The sequence below is a fragment of the Piliocolobus tephrosceles genome, chromosome 7 (genome assembly GCF_002776525.5).
Source record: "Piliocolobus tephrosceles isolate RC106 chromosome 7, ASM277652v3, whole genome shotgun sequence".
Classification (NCBI taxonomy): Eukaryota; Metazoa; Chordata; class Mammalia; order Primates; family Cercopithecidae; genus Piliocolobus; species Piliocolobus tephrosceles.
In genome coordinates, this window is record NC_045440.1 from 92,036,847 (window position 1) to 92,049,978 (window position 13,132).

At 38.0% G+C, this 13,132-nt stretch overlaps 2 protein-coding genes across 3 annotated transcripts in view; both read left to right on the top strand.

The window, feature by feature from the left end:
* Positions 1–3,538, top strand: part of LRRC69 (leucine rich repeat containing 69) — a 118,875-nt gene extending 115,337 nt beyond the window's left edge. Inside the window, exon 10 of the mRNA XM_026454917.1 lies at positions 3,153–3,538. Within this exon, the coding sequence (XP_026310702.1) occupies positions 3,153–3,263 (111 nt within the window). The 3' untranslated portion in view covers positions 3,264–3,538. The remainder of the gene's footprint in view (positions 1–3,152) is intronic.
* The window catches only part of SLC26A7 (solute carrier family 26 member 7), a 186,029-nt gene that overhangs the window by 8,506 nt on the left and 164,391 nt on the right, over positions 1–13,132 (top strand). For both annotated transcript variants that reach the window (XM_023222931.2, XM_023222932.2), the window contains exon 2: positions 3,153–3,268. The gene's annotated coding sequence lies outside the window, so the exon portion shown is untranslated. The remainder of the gene's footprint in view (positions 1–3,152; positions 3,269–13,132) is intronic.

Genomic DNA, 13,132 nt, shown 5'->3' on the forward strand with positions numbered 1-13,132 from the left:
TGTTAATTGAGGTTTGTGAAGAGAGGTCTTCTATAACAGGGAGTGTCTTTATTCCTTTGTAACATGCTTATTTCAAATGGACATATGTAGAAACAGTTGCAATGATGCCACAAATAGAAATACAAATTTAAAAGGGCAGCAAGTGGTAAGGTGGTACGAGAATTTCATGTCATGCAAACATTACTAGAGATGATTAATCTAGATGGAAAAGTATAATACCAAGGAATTATGCTAAGTTGTTTTTCTCAGTTAAGTTTCTAGAAAACAATAAATAGCCCTGAAAAATATTGTATAAGAAATAGAAATTATTAAGTTAGAGAATAATCAACTTCAAAGTTTCATGTTCACTATACAACTAACAATGGGCCTTTGGTTAAAAATCTCAATCTAATCTAAAATCTCAATCTCAATCTAAAAATCTCACCAAAATATTCATTTTATTCTAATTAGCTAAACAATGTTTCCCCCAAGAAGGGGAAAGAGGGACACAGACACTTTGCATTCCTGCTTGCAATAAGAGCCAACCTAAACTCTGCCCATGCAATGTCTTAATGACACGAGGGAAATGGCTAAAACCACACTGGAAATAGAAAATGCCTTTAATACTTTCTATTATAAACTTTTCACCTCATGAAGAAACTGGACAAAGCAAATCAGATGTCTAACTTGTTTCCTTAGTTTATATTTGTTTCTTTCTCTAAGTTCCTCCTGTTGGTTCCTGGCTCTATTTTTTGTTCGGGTTTCTTAAATAGGAGCTGAGGAAAATGTATGTAGCACAGTTTATTTTCCATAGTTCTTTAATTCTGGCTGAGATATGTTACAGAAGTAGGCAGGATGAACTGGTTGGGTGAGATGGTTGTCTAGTATATGGAAAAGGAAAAGACCATATTTTGTCTCTGTCTTTTGTCATTTGTTCTCCAACCACAATTTCATCACTTAATCATTATCATTATAATCTAGTTAGGGAATCAATATTATATCTTATAGAGTAAATTTGAAATATTATATGTGTCTGTCATTCAAAAATACTTATGAAATCTTTTTACTTCTTGACTAATGTATTGTTGATATTCCATGATTTAACATTTTATGGTCTATTTATAGTTTATACTGTATTGTTTCTCCAATACAATGTGCACATTCTTGAATTTATGCTCTCATAGTTCACCCTTCCTGAAATGTCCTTTTGGTTTCTCCCCAGGCAGATACTTTCTAGTCAACTTTCAAAACCCAGCTCACCTTTTTCTTATATTGTGAAATCTTGCTTAATATGTAGCCTATGGTGTCTCCTTTTTCTGCATTCATGTAGAACCTATCTTTGGACTGAGCCGTATGTTTCTATTTGTGTGTGTGTGTGTATGATTATTGTCTTTTCAACTAGATGCTAAGATTCCAACTAGATGCTAAGAGGCAGGGATTGTTTGCGTATATCTTTGTAGCCTGACACTTGGCCTAATGTGCAGATTTTAGGTAACTTATAATTTGTCAGGACTCTTGGTTGCAAGTTAAAGAAACCCAGCTCATATACCAACTTGAGCAGTGAAGAAGGTCCAGGGATGAATCTGGTTGAAGATTTTGTCATGTCTAAATTAGATTTCCAAATTTATCAATAGGAATCTGTCCTTTATTATCTCTGCATTCCTTTGTTTTGGCTTTGTTTTCCAGTAGCAGCTGCCTAAATTGTGTCTTTGGGGAGTAAAGGGAGAGCTTCCTTCTCTCAATAGATGCAGAGAAAGTCCTGGGGCTGATGTTCATTGGCTTCCTTGGACTATCTTGCATTATGTGCTTACCCGAGAATAATCACCATTGTCAGAGGGAAGCAATTGAGTCATTGCCTGGGCCTGAGTTACTTGGTCATATATTGAGCCAGGGAGTGAGAAAAGTTGCTCTCTCATTCCCCCAGCATATACACTGAGATTGGAGGAGTGGTAGTTGCCCAAAGGAAAAACAGGGCTTTTGTGCCAGTACAGTGGGAAATGGATCCCAGACAGGAAAAACCAAGACGTCCACTGAGGAATTCAGTACCTGTTTGCTGACTGATGAATTAATATCTTTGTAGGAAAGAAGTCAGGTTTGTAGATATTCTGTACCATTTTTCACCTTCATCCAAAATATTTTACAGTTAGGATAGTGCTGTGTATCCTCTAAGTGCTTCACAGCCACTGTTGGAGATGGGTGTGAAGGGGATTTGACTTATGACTTTGGCTCCCTGCTGATATATCACCAGGATTAAAAGGCTGTTACTGTCTCGAGGGTGGATTAATAACTGTGCTTACCTGTTTGAAGCTTTCAATAGGATCTCAGAGTTCTTTTGTGGAAGAATGAACAGAACAGCCATCAAATTTCTCATTGTGGGTTGTGATGGTATTGGCCAAATGGTTTCATGGTAAAACTAAGTAGCATTATCAACCAATTAAATATTTCCCAGTTACCAGTTGTGGGAGTCTTTTGGATTCTCTCATTGAGAGCTGCGTTGATTTCAGAAGATGATTATAAAGCATAGAAATGGTAAGCTTTTGAGGTTACCATTATTTCAAACATAAATGGTCAATATATGTACACTAAATTGGCTAACAGTGTTTTGACTGCTTATTTTGTACACTAAGAAGTAAGATTAGAAATATTTGAAGTACAAAAATTTAATTCATGTATTAGGCAACTTGCCTGAGACCTAGCCAGTGAAGATCTTAAAGAATAGTGCAGACAGTGAACAAAGAATTTTAGGAAGATTAATTTCCATGAAAACTACATGCTGGGCAGGTAAAACCGAGATGCCCATTAGGAAGTTCAGTAAATATTTGCTGATTGATCAATTTAATACCCCTGAAGGACAAAAGTCAGGTTCGTGTAGATTCTATATCATTTTTTCACCTTCATTTCAAACACTTTATAGTTAGACTACATAATGATATGTTTGAATAAAAGCACACATGATCTTTCATCATTTGGATTTTGTTTAGCATTTGAGTATGACTTTCTTAGCTAGTTAAGTTTGTGTTTTATGTGTGAGAAAAGAGCAAATCAAGCATAAATAGAATAGTGTGTCCTTTAGAAATCAATGTTCTGAAACCTCTGAGAAAGCAAATATTTATTTTAATGAAAAATATTTATTGAATACTGACTAAATTTTATTTTTAATCTTTACTTTTTAGGACTGGAAGATAAGCAAGAATCTGCAGCTGGTGCCTCTCCGAGTGTTAATTTGTTCTTACAAATGTTTTACTCAACGTGACCCTAACCTCTTTGGAATTGCTCAGGTGTAGAACAGGTGAGGTGCTCCTTCATAGCCTCGCTCAACTTGCCCTGTCAGCTCTGCATACACAGATTATGCCCTACTTAGGATACCGTGCTGTGCCTGTTCTCTTTGTCAACGTATTAAATAAAGGAAGAAAAATAATTCCATTATGATGTTCCCAATCTAAGCACTACAATCTGCCTTTAGCTTGCTTAGATTCTAGGTGTGCTTTTTTTGGCTTAAAAAAAGTAAAAAAAAAAAAAAAAAAAAAAAAAATTGAAAAATAAAGATTTGTGTGGCAAGTGAGTTATTTTTTTCCTACTCTTTTATGACTACCACTCCCCTTTTTCTAGGTGAGTATTAAGAGACTTTGATGGGGAAAAGTATTTATATTATGAATGTTTTGCAATTGAAAAGCAATCACTGTTTTGTACTAGATAGTCATATTACATTTGTGTGATTTTCATTTGAAGCACTAATATCTATTGACCTTCATACAAGAAAATGAGTAGAGCCTGGAAACTCTGGTTTGGTAACCTGTAATATCACTTTGTGACTGTTTTTAATTTTTTTTCTCTTTTTAAAAAAACTTTTACATGACAAACTGCCGAGGCAGTAGTGCAGAAATGAGAATTTTGCTCATTCTCTTTGAAGGACAACAGAAAAGTAGAAAAATAAGTTATGAAAATATGTGGTATGCTTTGCACAGACCAGTGGTTCTTGGAAGTGTGTTCTATTCAGCACCATCCACATCAGTTGAGAACGTGTTAGAAATACAAATTATCTGGCTCCATTCCAGAACCACTGAATTAGAAACTTGGGGAGTGTGGCCCAGCAATTGCTATTTTAACAAACCCTCCACGTGATCTCTTTGCATGCTCTAGTGTGAGAACCACAGGATAGACTTAGATAAAGCTGCTGCATGTCAGAAAAGTGAGAAATGTCATTATAATTTTATATTTAAACCCCACCAGAAATCTATTTCTTCTTGTCACTACCTATAGTCCTTCTGGTGGAAAGCTGAGTGGAGTCTCTCATCTTCCAGGTAGTTATTATCAGGTTACCTTCCTAGCAAGGCCTTTTATGAGTTTAATTCAGGTTCTTTATGCATCAGAGTTGCCTCTAGCATAACTGAGAAATGAAATCAATGGAGCACAACAAAGAGATCCTCAAACCAGAGAGCAGAGTTCAGGCCCCACTGAGACAGAGGTAGGGCCTCAAGGTAACCTTCTAAAGGCTCCATTAACCAAGAATGCAGTTTAAACAAAAATAAAAAACCAAGTACAAATGAAAGACATAGGAGCTCATCAAAAATGCATTACAGGGGTAAAGTCTGCATGCTTATTTTGAGGGAAAATTGCTCAGTAAATTGATTTTGATTAGGGAAATAATTTCTTACAACCTAAGCTGTTGAAAAAGTGTTTTTATTTTTTTTTCTTTATTTCTTCTTAAAAAAAAAAAAAACTGGGATACATATGCAGAACATGCAGGTTTGTTACATAGGTATACGTGTGCCATGGTGGTTTGCTGTCCCTATTGACCCATCCTCTAAGTTTCCTCCTCTCATCCCTTATCCCCCAACAGGTCCTGGTATGTAATGTTCCCCTCTCTGTGTCCATGTGTTCTCAACGTTCAACTCCCACTTATGAGTGAGAACATGTGGTGTTTGGTTTTCTGTTCCTGTGTTAGTTTGTTGAGGATGATGGCTTCCAGCTTGATACAAGTCCCTACAAAGGACATGATCTCATTCATTTTTTATGACTGCATAGTATTCCATGGTGTGTATCTAGCACATTTTCTTTATCCAGTCTATCATTGATGGGCATTTTGGTTGGTTCCATGTCTTTGCTATTGTAAATAGTGCTGCAGTAAACATACATGTGCATGTGTCTTTATAGTAGAATGATTTATAATCTTTTGGGTGTATACCCAGTAATGGAATTGCTGGTCAAATGGTCTAGATCCTTGAAGAATCGCCACACTGTCTTCCAGAAAGGTTCAACTAATTTACACTCCCACCAACAGTGGAACACTCACCAACAGTGTAAAAGCATTCCTGTTTCTCCACAGCCTCACCAGCATCTATTGTTTCCTGACATTTTAATAATCACCATTCTAAGTGGAGTGAGATTATCTCATTGTGGTTTTGATTTGCATTTCTCTGATGATCAGTGATGTTGAGCTTTTCTTCATATGTTTATTGGCCACATAAATGTCTTCTTTTGAGAAGCATCTGTTCATATCCTTTGCCCACTTTTTGACGGGGTTGTTGGTCTTTTTCTTATAAATTTGTTTAAGTTCCTTGTAAATTCTGGATATTAGACCTTTGTCAGATGGGTCGATTGCAAAATATTTTGGTCCCATTCTGTAGGTTGCCTGTTCAGTCTGATAATAGTTTCATTTGCTGTGCTTCTAGAAGCTCTTTAGTTTAATTAGATCTCATTTGTCAATTTTGCCTTTTGTTGCAATAGCTTATACCATTTTATCATAAAGTCTTTGCCCATGCCTGTGTCTTGAATGGTATGACCTAGGTTTTCTTCTAGGGTTTTTATGGTTTTAGGTCTTACATTAAGTCTTTAATCCATTTTGAGTTAATTTTTGTATAAGGTGTAAGGAAGTGGTCCAGTTTCAGTGTTCTGCATATGGCTAGCCAGTTTTCCCAGAACCATTTACTTGAATAGGAGATCTTGCCCCATTGCTTGTTTTTTTAGGCTTGTCAAAGATCAGATGGTTGTAGATGTGTGGCATTATTTCTGAGGTCTCTGTTCTGCTCCATTGGTCTGTCTGTCTGTTTTGGCACCAGTAGGATGCTGTTTTGATTACTGTAGCCTTGTAGTATAGTTTGAAGTCAGGTAGCATGATGCCTGCAGCTTTGTTCTTTTTGCTTAGGATTGTCTTGGCTCTCTACAGGGTCTTCTGTGATTCCATATGCAATTTAAAAGTTTTTTTTTTTTTTTTAATTCTGTGAAGAATGTCTGTAGTAGTTTGATGGGAATATCATCAAATCTATAAATTACTTTGGGCAGTGTGGCCATTTTCATGATATTGACTCTTCCTATTCCTGAGGATGGAATGTTTTTCCATTGGTTTGTGTCCTCTCTTATTTCCTTGAGCAGTGGTTTGTAGTTCTCCTTGAAGAGGGCTTTCATGTCACTTGTAAATTGTATTCCTAGATATTTTATCTTCTTTGTAGCAATTGTGAATGGGAGTTCACTCATGATTTGGTTCTCTGCTTGTGTTTTACTGCTGTATAGGGATGCTTGTGATTTTTGCACATTGATTTTGTATCCTGAGACTGCTGAAGTTGCTTATCAGTTCAAGAAGTTGGGCCGAGATGATGGGGTTTTCTAAATATAAAGTCATGTCTTCTGCAAACAGAGACAACTTCACTTCCTCTCTTCCTATTTGAATACTCTTTATTTTTTTCTCTTGCCTGATTGCCCTAGCCAGAACTTCCAATACTATGTTGAATAAGAGGGGTGAGAGAAGGCATCCTTGTCTTGTACCAGTTTTCAAAGGGAATGCTTCCAGCTCTTGCCCATTCAATATGATATTTGCTGTGGGTTTGTCTTATTATTTTTAGATATGTTCCATCAATACCTAGTTTATTGAGAATTTTTAACATGAAGGGATGTTGAATTTTATCAAAGGTCTTTTCTGCATATATTGAGATAGTCATGTGTTTTTTGTCATTGGTTCTGTTTATGTGATGGATTACATTTATTGATTTGTATATGTTGAACCAGCCTTGCATCCCAGGGATGAAGCTGACTTGATTGTGGTGAATAAATTTTTTCATGTGCTACTGGACTGAGTTTGCTAGTATTTTACTGAGGATTTTCACATCAATGTTCTTCAGTTTTCTTTTTTTGTTGTGTCTCTTCCTGGTTTTGGTATCAGGATGATGCTGGCTTCATAAAATGAGTGAGGAGTCCCTCCTTTTGAATTATTTGGAATAGTTTCAGAAGGAATGGTACCAGCTCCTCTTTGTATTTATGGTAGAATTCAGCTGTGAATCCATCTGGTCCTGGACTTTTTTTGGTTCAATTTCAGAACTTGTTATTGGTCTATTCAGGGATTCGACTTCTTTCTGGTTTAGTCTTAGTAGGCTGTATATGTCCAGGAATTTATCCATTTCTTCTAGATTTTCTAGTTTATTTGTGTAGAGGTGTTTATAGTATTCTCTGATGGTAGTTTGTATTTCTGTGAGGTCAGTGGTGATATCCCCTTTATCATATTTATTGTGTCTATTTGATTCTTCTCTCTCTTCTTTATTAGTCTTTAGCAGTCTATTTGCTTTTTTAATTTTTTCAAAAACTCAGCTCCTGGATTCATTTATTTTTTGGACGGTTTTTCGTGTCTCTAACTCCTTCAGTTCTTCTCTTATCTTAGTTTTTTCTTGTCTTATGCTAGCTTTTGGATTAGTTTGCTCTTGCTTCTCTAGCTCTTTTAATTGTGATGTTAGGATGCCGATTTGAGATCTTTCTAGCTTTCTGGTGTGGGCATTTAGTGTTATAAATGTCCTTCTTAACACTGCTTTAGCTGTGTCCCAGAGATTATGGTACATTGTCTCCTCATTCTCATTGGTTTCAAAGAACTGATGGGCTTCCCTTTGTAAGGTGCCCTGGACTTTCTCTCTGGCTGCCCTTAACAGTTTTTCCTTTGACCTTGGAGAATATGATGATTATATGTCTTTGTGTTAATCTTCTCATGGAGTATCTCAGTGGTTTTCTCTGTATTTCCTGAATTTGTAAGTTGGCCTGTCTTGCTAGGTTGGGGAAGTTCTCCTGGATAATATTCTAAAGTGTGTTTCCCAACTTGTGTCCATTCTCCCCATCTCCTTCTGGTACTCCAATCAATCATACGTTTGGTCTTTTTAAGAAATCTCATACTTCTTGAAGGCTTTGTTCATTGTGTTTTATTCTTTTTTTCTCTATTCTTGCCTGCATGTCTTATTTCAGTAAGGTGGTCTTCAAACTCTGATATCCTTTCTTCCGCTTGGTTCATTGGCTGTTGGTACTTGTGTATGCTTTAAGAAGTTCTCGTGCTGTGTTTTTTAGCTCCATCCGGTCCTTTATGTTGCTCTCTAAACTGGTTATTCTAGTTATTAATTACACTAACCTTTTATGAAGGTTGTTAGCTTCTTTGCATTGGGTTAGAACATGCTTCTTTAGCTCATTGTTGTTTTTTATTACCTATCTTCTGAAGTCTACTTCTATCAATTCGTCCATCTGATCCTCCGTCTAGTTCTGTGGCCTTGATGGAGAGATGTTGCCATCATTTGAAGGAGAAGAGGCACTCTGGCCTTTTGGGTTTTCAGCATTTTTTCATTGATTCTCATCTTCATGAGTTTGTCTAGTTTCAATCTTTGAGGCTGCTGCCTCTTGGATGGGGTTTTTGTGGTGGACTTGTTGTTGTTGATGATGATGATGATGCTGTTGTCACTTTCTGCTTGTTTGTTTTCTTTCAGTAGTCAGGACCCTCTTCTGTAGGGCTGCTGCAGTTGGCTGGGGGTTCACTTCAGGCCTTTTTCATCTGATTCGCTCCCATGCCTGGAGATGTCACTCAAGGAGGCTGGAGAACAGCAAAGATGGGTGCCTCCTCCTTCTTCTGGGACCTCTGACCTCGAGAGGCCCCAACCCCTGATACCAGTAGGATTGCTCCTGTATAGGGTGTCTGACAAACCCTGTTGGAGGATCTCACCCAGTTGGGTGGCACAGGGAGCAGGACTAATTTAACAAAGCACTTTGTCTCTTGGTGGAGAAGGTGTGTTTTGCTGGGGGAAAATCCACTTGTCTAGGTTGTCTGGATTCCTCAGAACTACCAGGAGGAGAGGCTAAGTCTGCTGGTCCTTAGAGACTGCAGCCACCCCTCTCCTTAGGAGCTCAGGCCCAGGGAGATCCGAATTCTGTCCCTGAGCCTCTCGCAGGAGTTATTGGAGATCCTGCAGGGAAGCCCTACCCACTGAGGAAGGATGGGTCAGGGTTAGACCTGAAGAAGCACTCTGGCCATAGACTGACACAGCCAGTGTGTTGGGCTGTGGGACAAGAGTTGGGACCAAGCCATCCAGACTCCCTGGCTCCAGCAGGGAGAAAGCACAGCCTGGAGCTATAGAAATGGGGGCTGCCTTTCCCTTGCCTAGGGAGCTTAGCATGTTAGGCAGTTGTGAGTCCCAGTGCTGGCTGCTGCCCCTCCCGCAGGGAGCTCAAATGGCTTAGACAGCAGGCAGTGGCAGCAGATGCTGGTTGCTCCTCTTCCTGAGAGTTCATTAGGCTTGAACAGATTCCAGCTGAGAGGCTATAAGAATCTGTAAGTTCCAGGATTGGGATGCTAGGTCCCAGTGCATGGGTTTGCGAGTGGGATCTTCCAATCTGTGGATTGCACAGTTCCGTGGAAAAAGCACAGTTTCTCCAGCTGAGTAGTGCACTCACTCACTGCCTCCATTCTCTGGGGGAGGGGATTCCCCTTCGTGTGGCTCTCAGGTGGGCTGCTGCACCACCCTGCTCTTCCTTCTCTCCGTGGGTCATGCCAGCCTTCTAGTCAGTTTTGATGAGAGAACCTGGATACCTTGGTTGCCGGTGAAGGATTCACATGCTTATTATGTTTTTTTTTTTTTTTTTGATGTGAGCTTCTGAACCATGCTGCTTCTAGTAAGCCATCTTGGCCCTGCCCCCTAGAAAAGTGTTTTGTTTATCATTTTTAACCCCATGATCTCAGCTACAATGTATGTGCCGTCTTGGTCTTGGGGAGAAAATTTTATCTATCCATCTATCTCAGGTGACACAAAAGAAAATGTTGGCTCCCTAACTTCTCCTTTCTACTCCTGTCCTTGTCATATTCCAAGGTACTGCAACCTGGTTTCTGCTCCTCCATATCATGGCAACTGGCCTTTCAGAGGTCATCAGTGACTTACTCCCAGTCCAGCTCCTCCTCCTCTGACTGGTACTACATGGAAGGTTGGGCTTAATTGACTGTCTTCTGCCTCTTGGAATTGTATGCCTGAGGTCCATTCCTTTTCCCCACCCCTTTGACAGAATCCTCTTCTATATTTCTCTCAAAACCGTGTGTTGCATACGATTCTCTACTCAGTCCCATTTTCTTCTTTTTGAGCGCTTTTTCTTTACCAAATGAATCTCTACTCTCACCAGTTTCATTTAGCTTCATTTATCACATCTTGGTAAGTAGTGTCTGAATCTGTTTCTCCATTTTAACCTGTGTTTCCAAGCTTCTCAATTTCAAGACATCTAAAATAGAACTTCAAATGACTTCCAGACATTTATTTTCTAATAGTGGTAGTCCTGAAAATAACCCAGACAACAAGGAACATGCAAAGAGATATATTTTCTGAAGAAAAACTAATGAGAGTTTCTGATGTTATTTTGGAGATTTTAGAAGCTTTATCAAATGAAAAATGGAGTCCAGCTTCATTTAAAATTTTCTCAGTAATCTCCAGTAATAAATATGTTAAGAATGAAAACAATGCTTTTTAACATGAAAGTCTTTAAAAAGCTATTATACATAATGGCTTCTTATGATTACCTCTTCTTAACAAATTCTTATTTTCCCATTTATTCACTTATTAGACCAATATTAACGAGGGGCTACTATCTACTGGGCACTGTTCTAATGATATGGCATGAACAAAACTGGCAGGGCCCTTGCTTTCATAAAACTTACTTTCTAATGGAGGGAGACAAACAGTAAACAACGGGCTAACAATATAATGATAAGTACTTTGGTGAAGTAAAAGAGGATCCAGAAGATAGAGAATTATGGGAATACTTTTTATATAGGGCTTGAATCAGATAAGGTAATATTTGATCAGAGATCTGAAGCAAGTGAATGAGTGAGTCCTATGGATATAGTGGATAGCAACCAGTTGAATATTTAAAAAGCTAAAAGCCCAGGCTAAATGTGTGCTAAAAAAATTCATTACTCTGATGTCAGGAAATTTAGTGTTACTGGTTGCATGGTCATGTATCAAGTGTCACCATGGTAACCAGACTCTGGAAGGATGCGTCTACTTCTGCCCTGTGGGGTCAACTCATGTTCTGAATCACTGATTAATTAAATTAGAAACTTAATAAATCTCTCTCCACATATACATGTATGTGTATGTGTATGAGAGAGTGGTTATCTTGTCAATCTATAATCCATCTGAAACTCTCCTTTTGGGATCTGAAACTGCAAAATATTTTCTAACAATTACAACCAACTTTTTTTATTCTGATGAAGTTAAAGCAACTGGAGAAATAACTTCTTGTGAATTATCTAGCTTCAATTTTTTTCCTTTTTTGTCTCTTCTGTGGCTGCTCTTTGGAATTTTTGTTTTTCACTCACATTTGCCTCAGAGAATAAAAAAGAGAAACTCAAGTTTCTTTTACTGTTTGTTATAAACTCTTAACATCTATGTTGTGGGGGAGTAGCTTCAAACAGAAGAATATATATTATTTTAGGATTATTAATGAATTCTATTTATGTCCTCAGTTATTAAGAGTAATTCAAGTGTGGTCTCTGATTCTTTATATTTGTATATCTTATTTGTAAATGCAATCCAAATGGATTTTCTCCATTTAATTACTCAATATTACTAACAACTTTTCACAATGGTGTTAGTTGAATTCAGTGGATAAAGAGTTGCTAAATCTAGTTAAAGCATTGATACTATTTTTCTATAATCAAAGCAATAAACCATTATGTATAATAGCTATTTTAGGACTTTTATTTTAAAAAGCATTGTTTTCTTTCTCAACATATTTATTAATGGATATTACCGAGAAAGTTTTTAACAAAGCTGGGCTTAATTTTTTTATTTGATGAAGCTTCTAACGTCTCCAGAATAACATTGGAAACTCTCATTGGTATTTTTTCATAAAATATCTCTGCATATTCCTTGCTGTCTAAGTTATTTTCTAGACTACAGCTATTAGAAAATAGGTGGCTGGAAGTCACTTGTTCTTGCTAAAGAACTATTTTGCCTCGTGTCCATGAGAATCTCCCTAGGCAGTTTAAGCTGCAAATCTACTGCTGGTACTTTGGGAGCCTTCTGTAGGCCACAAGGCTCCAAATTGCATGAAAGCTCCTGACCTGAAGTTCAAAAGGGATCTGGAGACTCATAGAGCAGCCATGGCACACCAGAATTAAAGAAAGGACTTGTAAAAGGTCCTTGAGTCAGTGCCCTGAGGGGCCAGATAAATCACCTGAGGTGACAGGAGACATGTGCCTTGTTTCTAGATGCATGGCTGGAGTGAATGAAGATAGTTAATATGGCAGCGCAGTAGTAAACATAGGTGTTGGCAAGTGAGAAAATGAGCTATGGAAACTAAAAGAGCAAGGCTACTTTAGTAGGTGGGATGGGGAAGGCAAAGGATCTATAATCATAGATTCAGGCCATCCACAGGCAACTGAGAGTTCTGACACATTCAAAGGTAAGTGTTTGGGCCTTAAGTGAGATGGAGCTCATCAATATCACTGCAGACTAAAGGTGAGCAAGCTGGTCAGCATTAAGGCTGGATCATGAGTTGCAGGCAGACAGCCTGGGGTAGGGGCTGCATGGGCCAGAAGCTTCACGAGAGCCACTTTATGGGAAGTTACTGGCTTTTATTCTTGTAAGTAATTTGATACATATTTGGAGAGAGGAAGAAAGTGAGTGTATTGGAAAGTAGGGAAGTTGGATCATGGCCATCACTCCCCTAGTAAAATTAGAAAAAGCCTCCAGTCACTTTAATTATAACCAAAGCCTATGATTTCTTTCTGGTGTGACTGAAGAAACCAGGGGTTACTTGTGGTTTATTATTTTATCTTTCCAAATAGAGGACAAAAAAGTGCGTTTAAAATGTTTTAAAACTGACCAATTAAAATGCCTCATTCAAGTAAGTAACATTGGTTTAAAAAAGA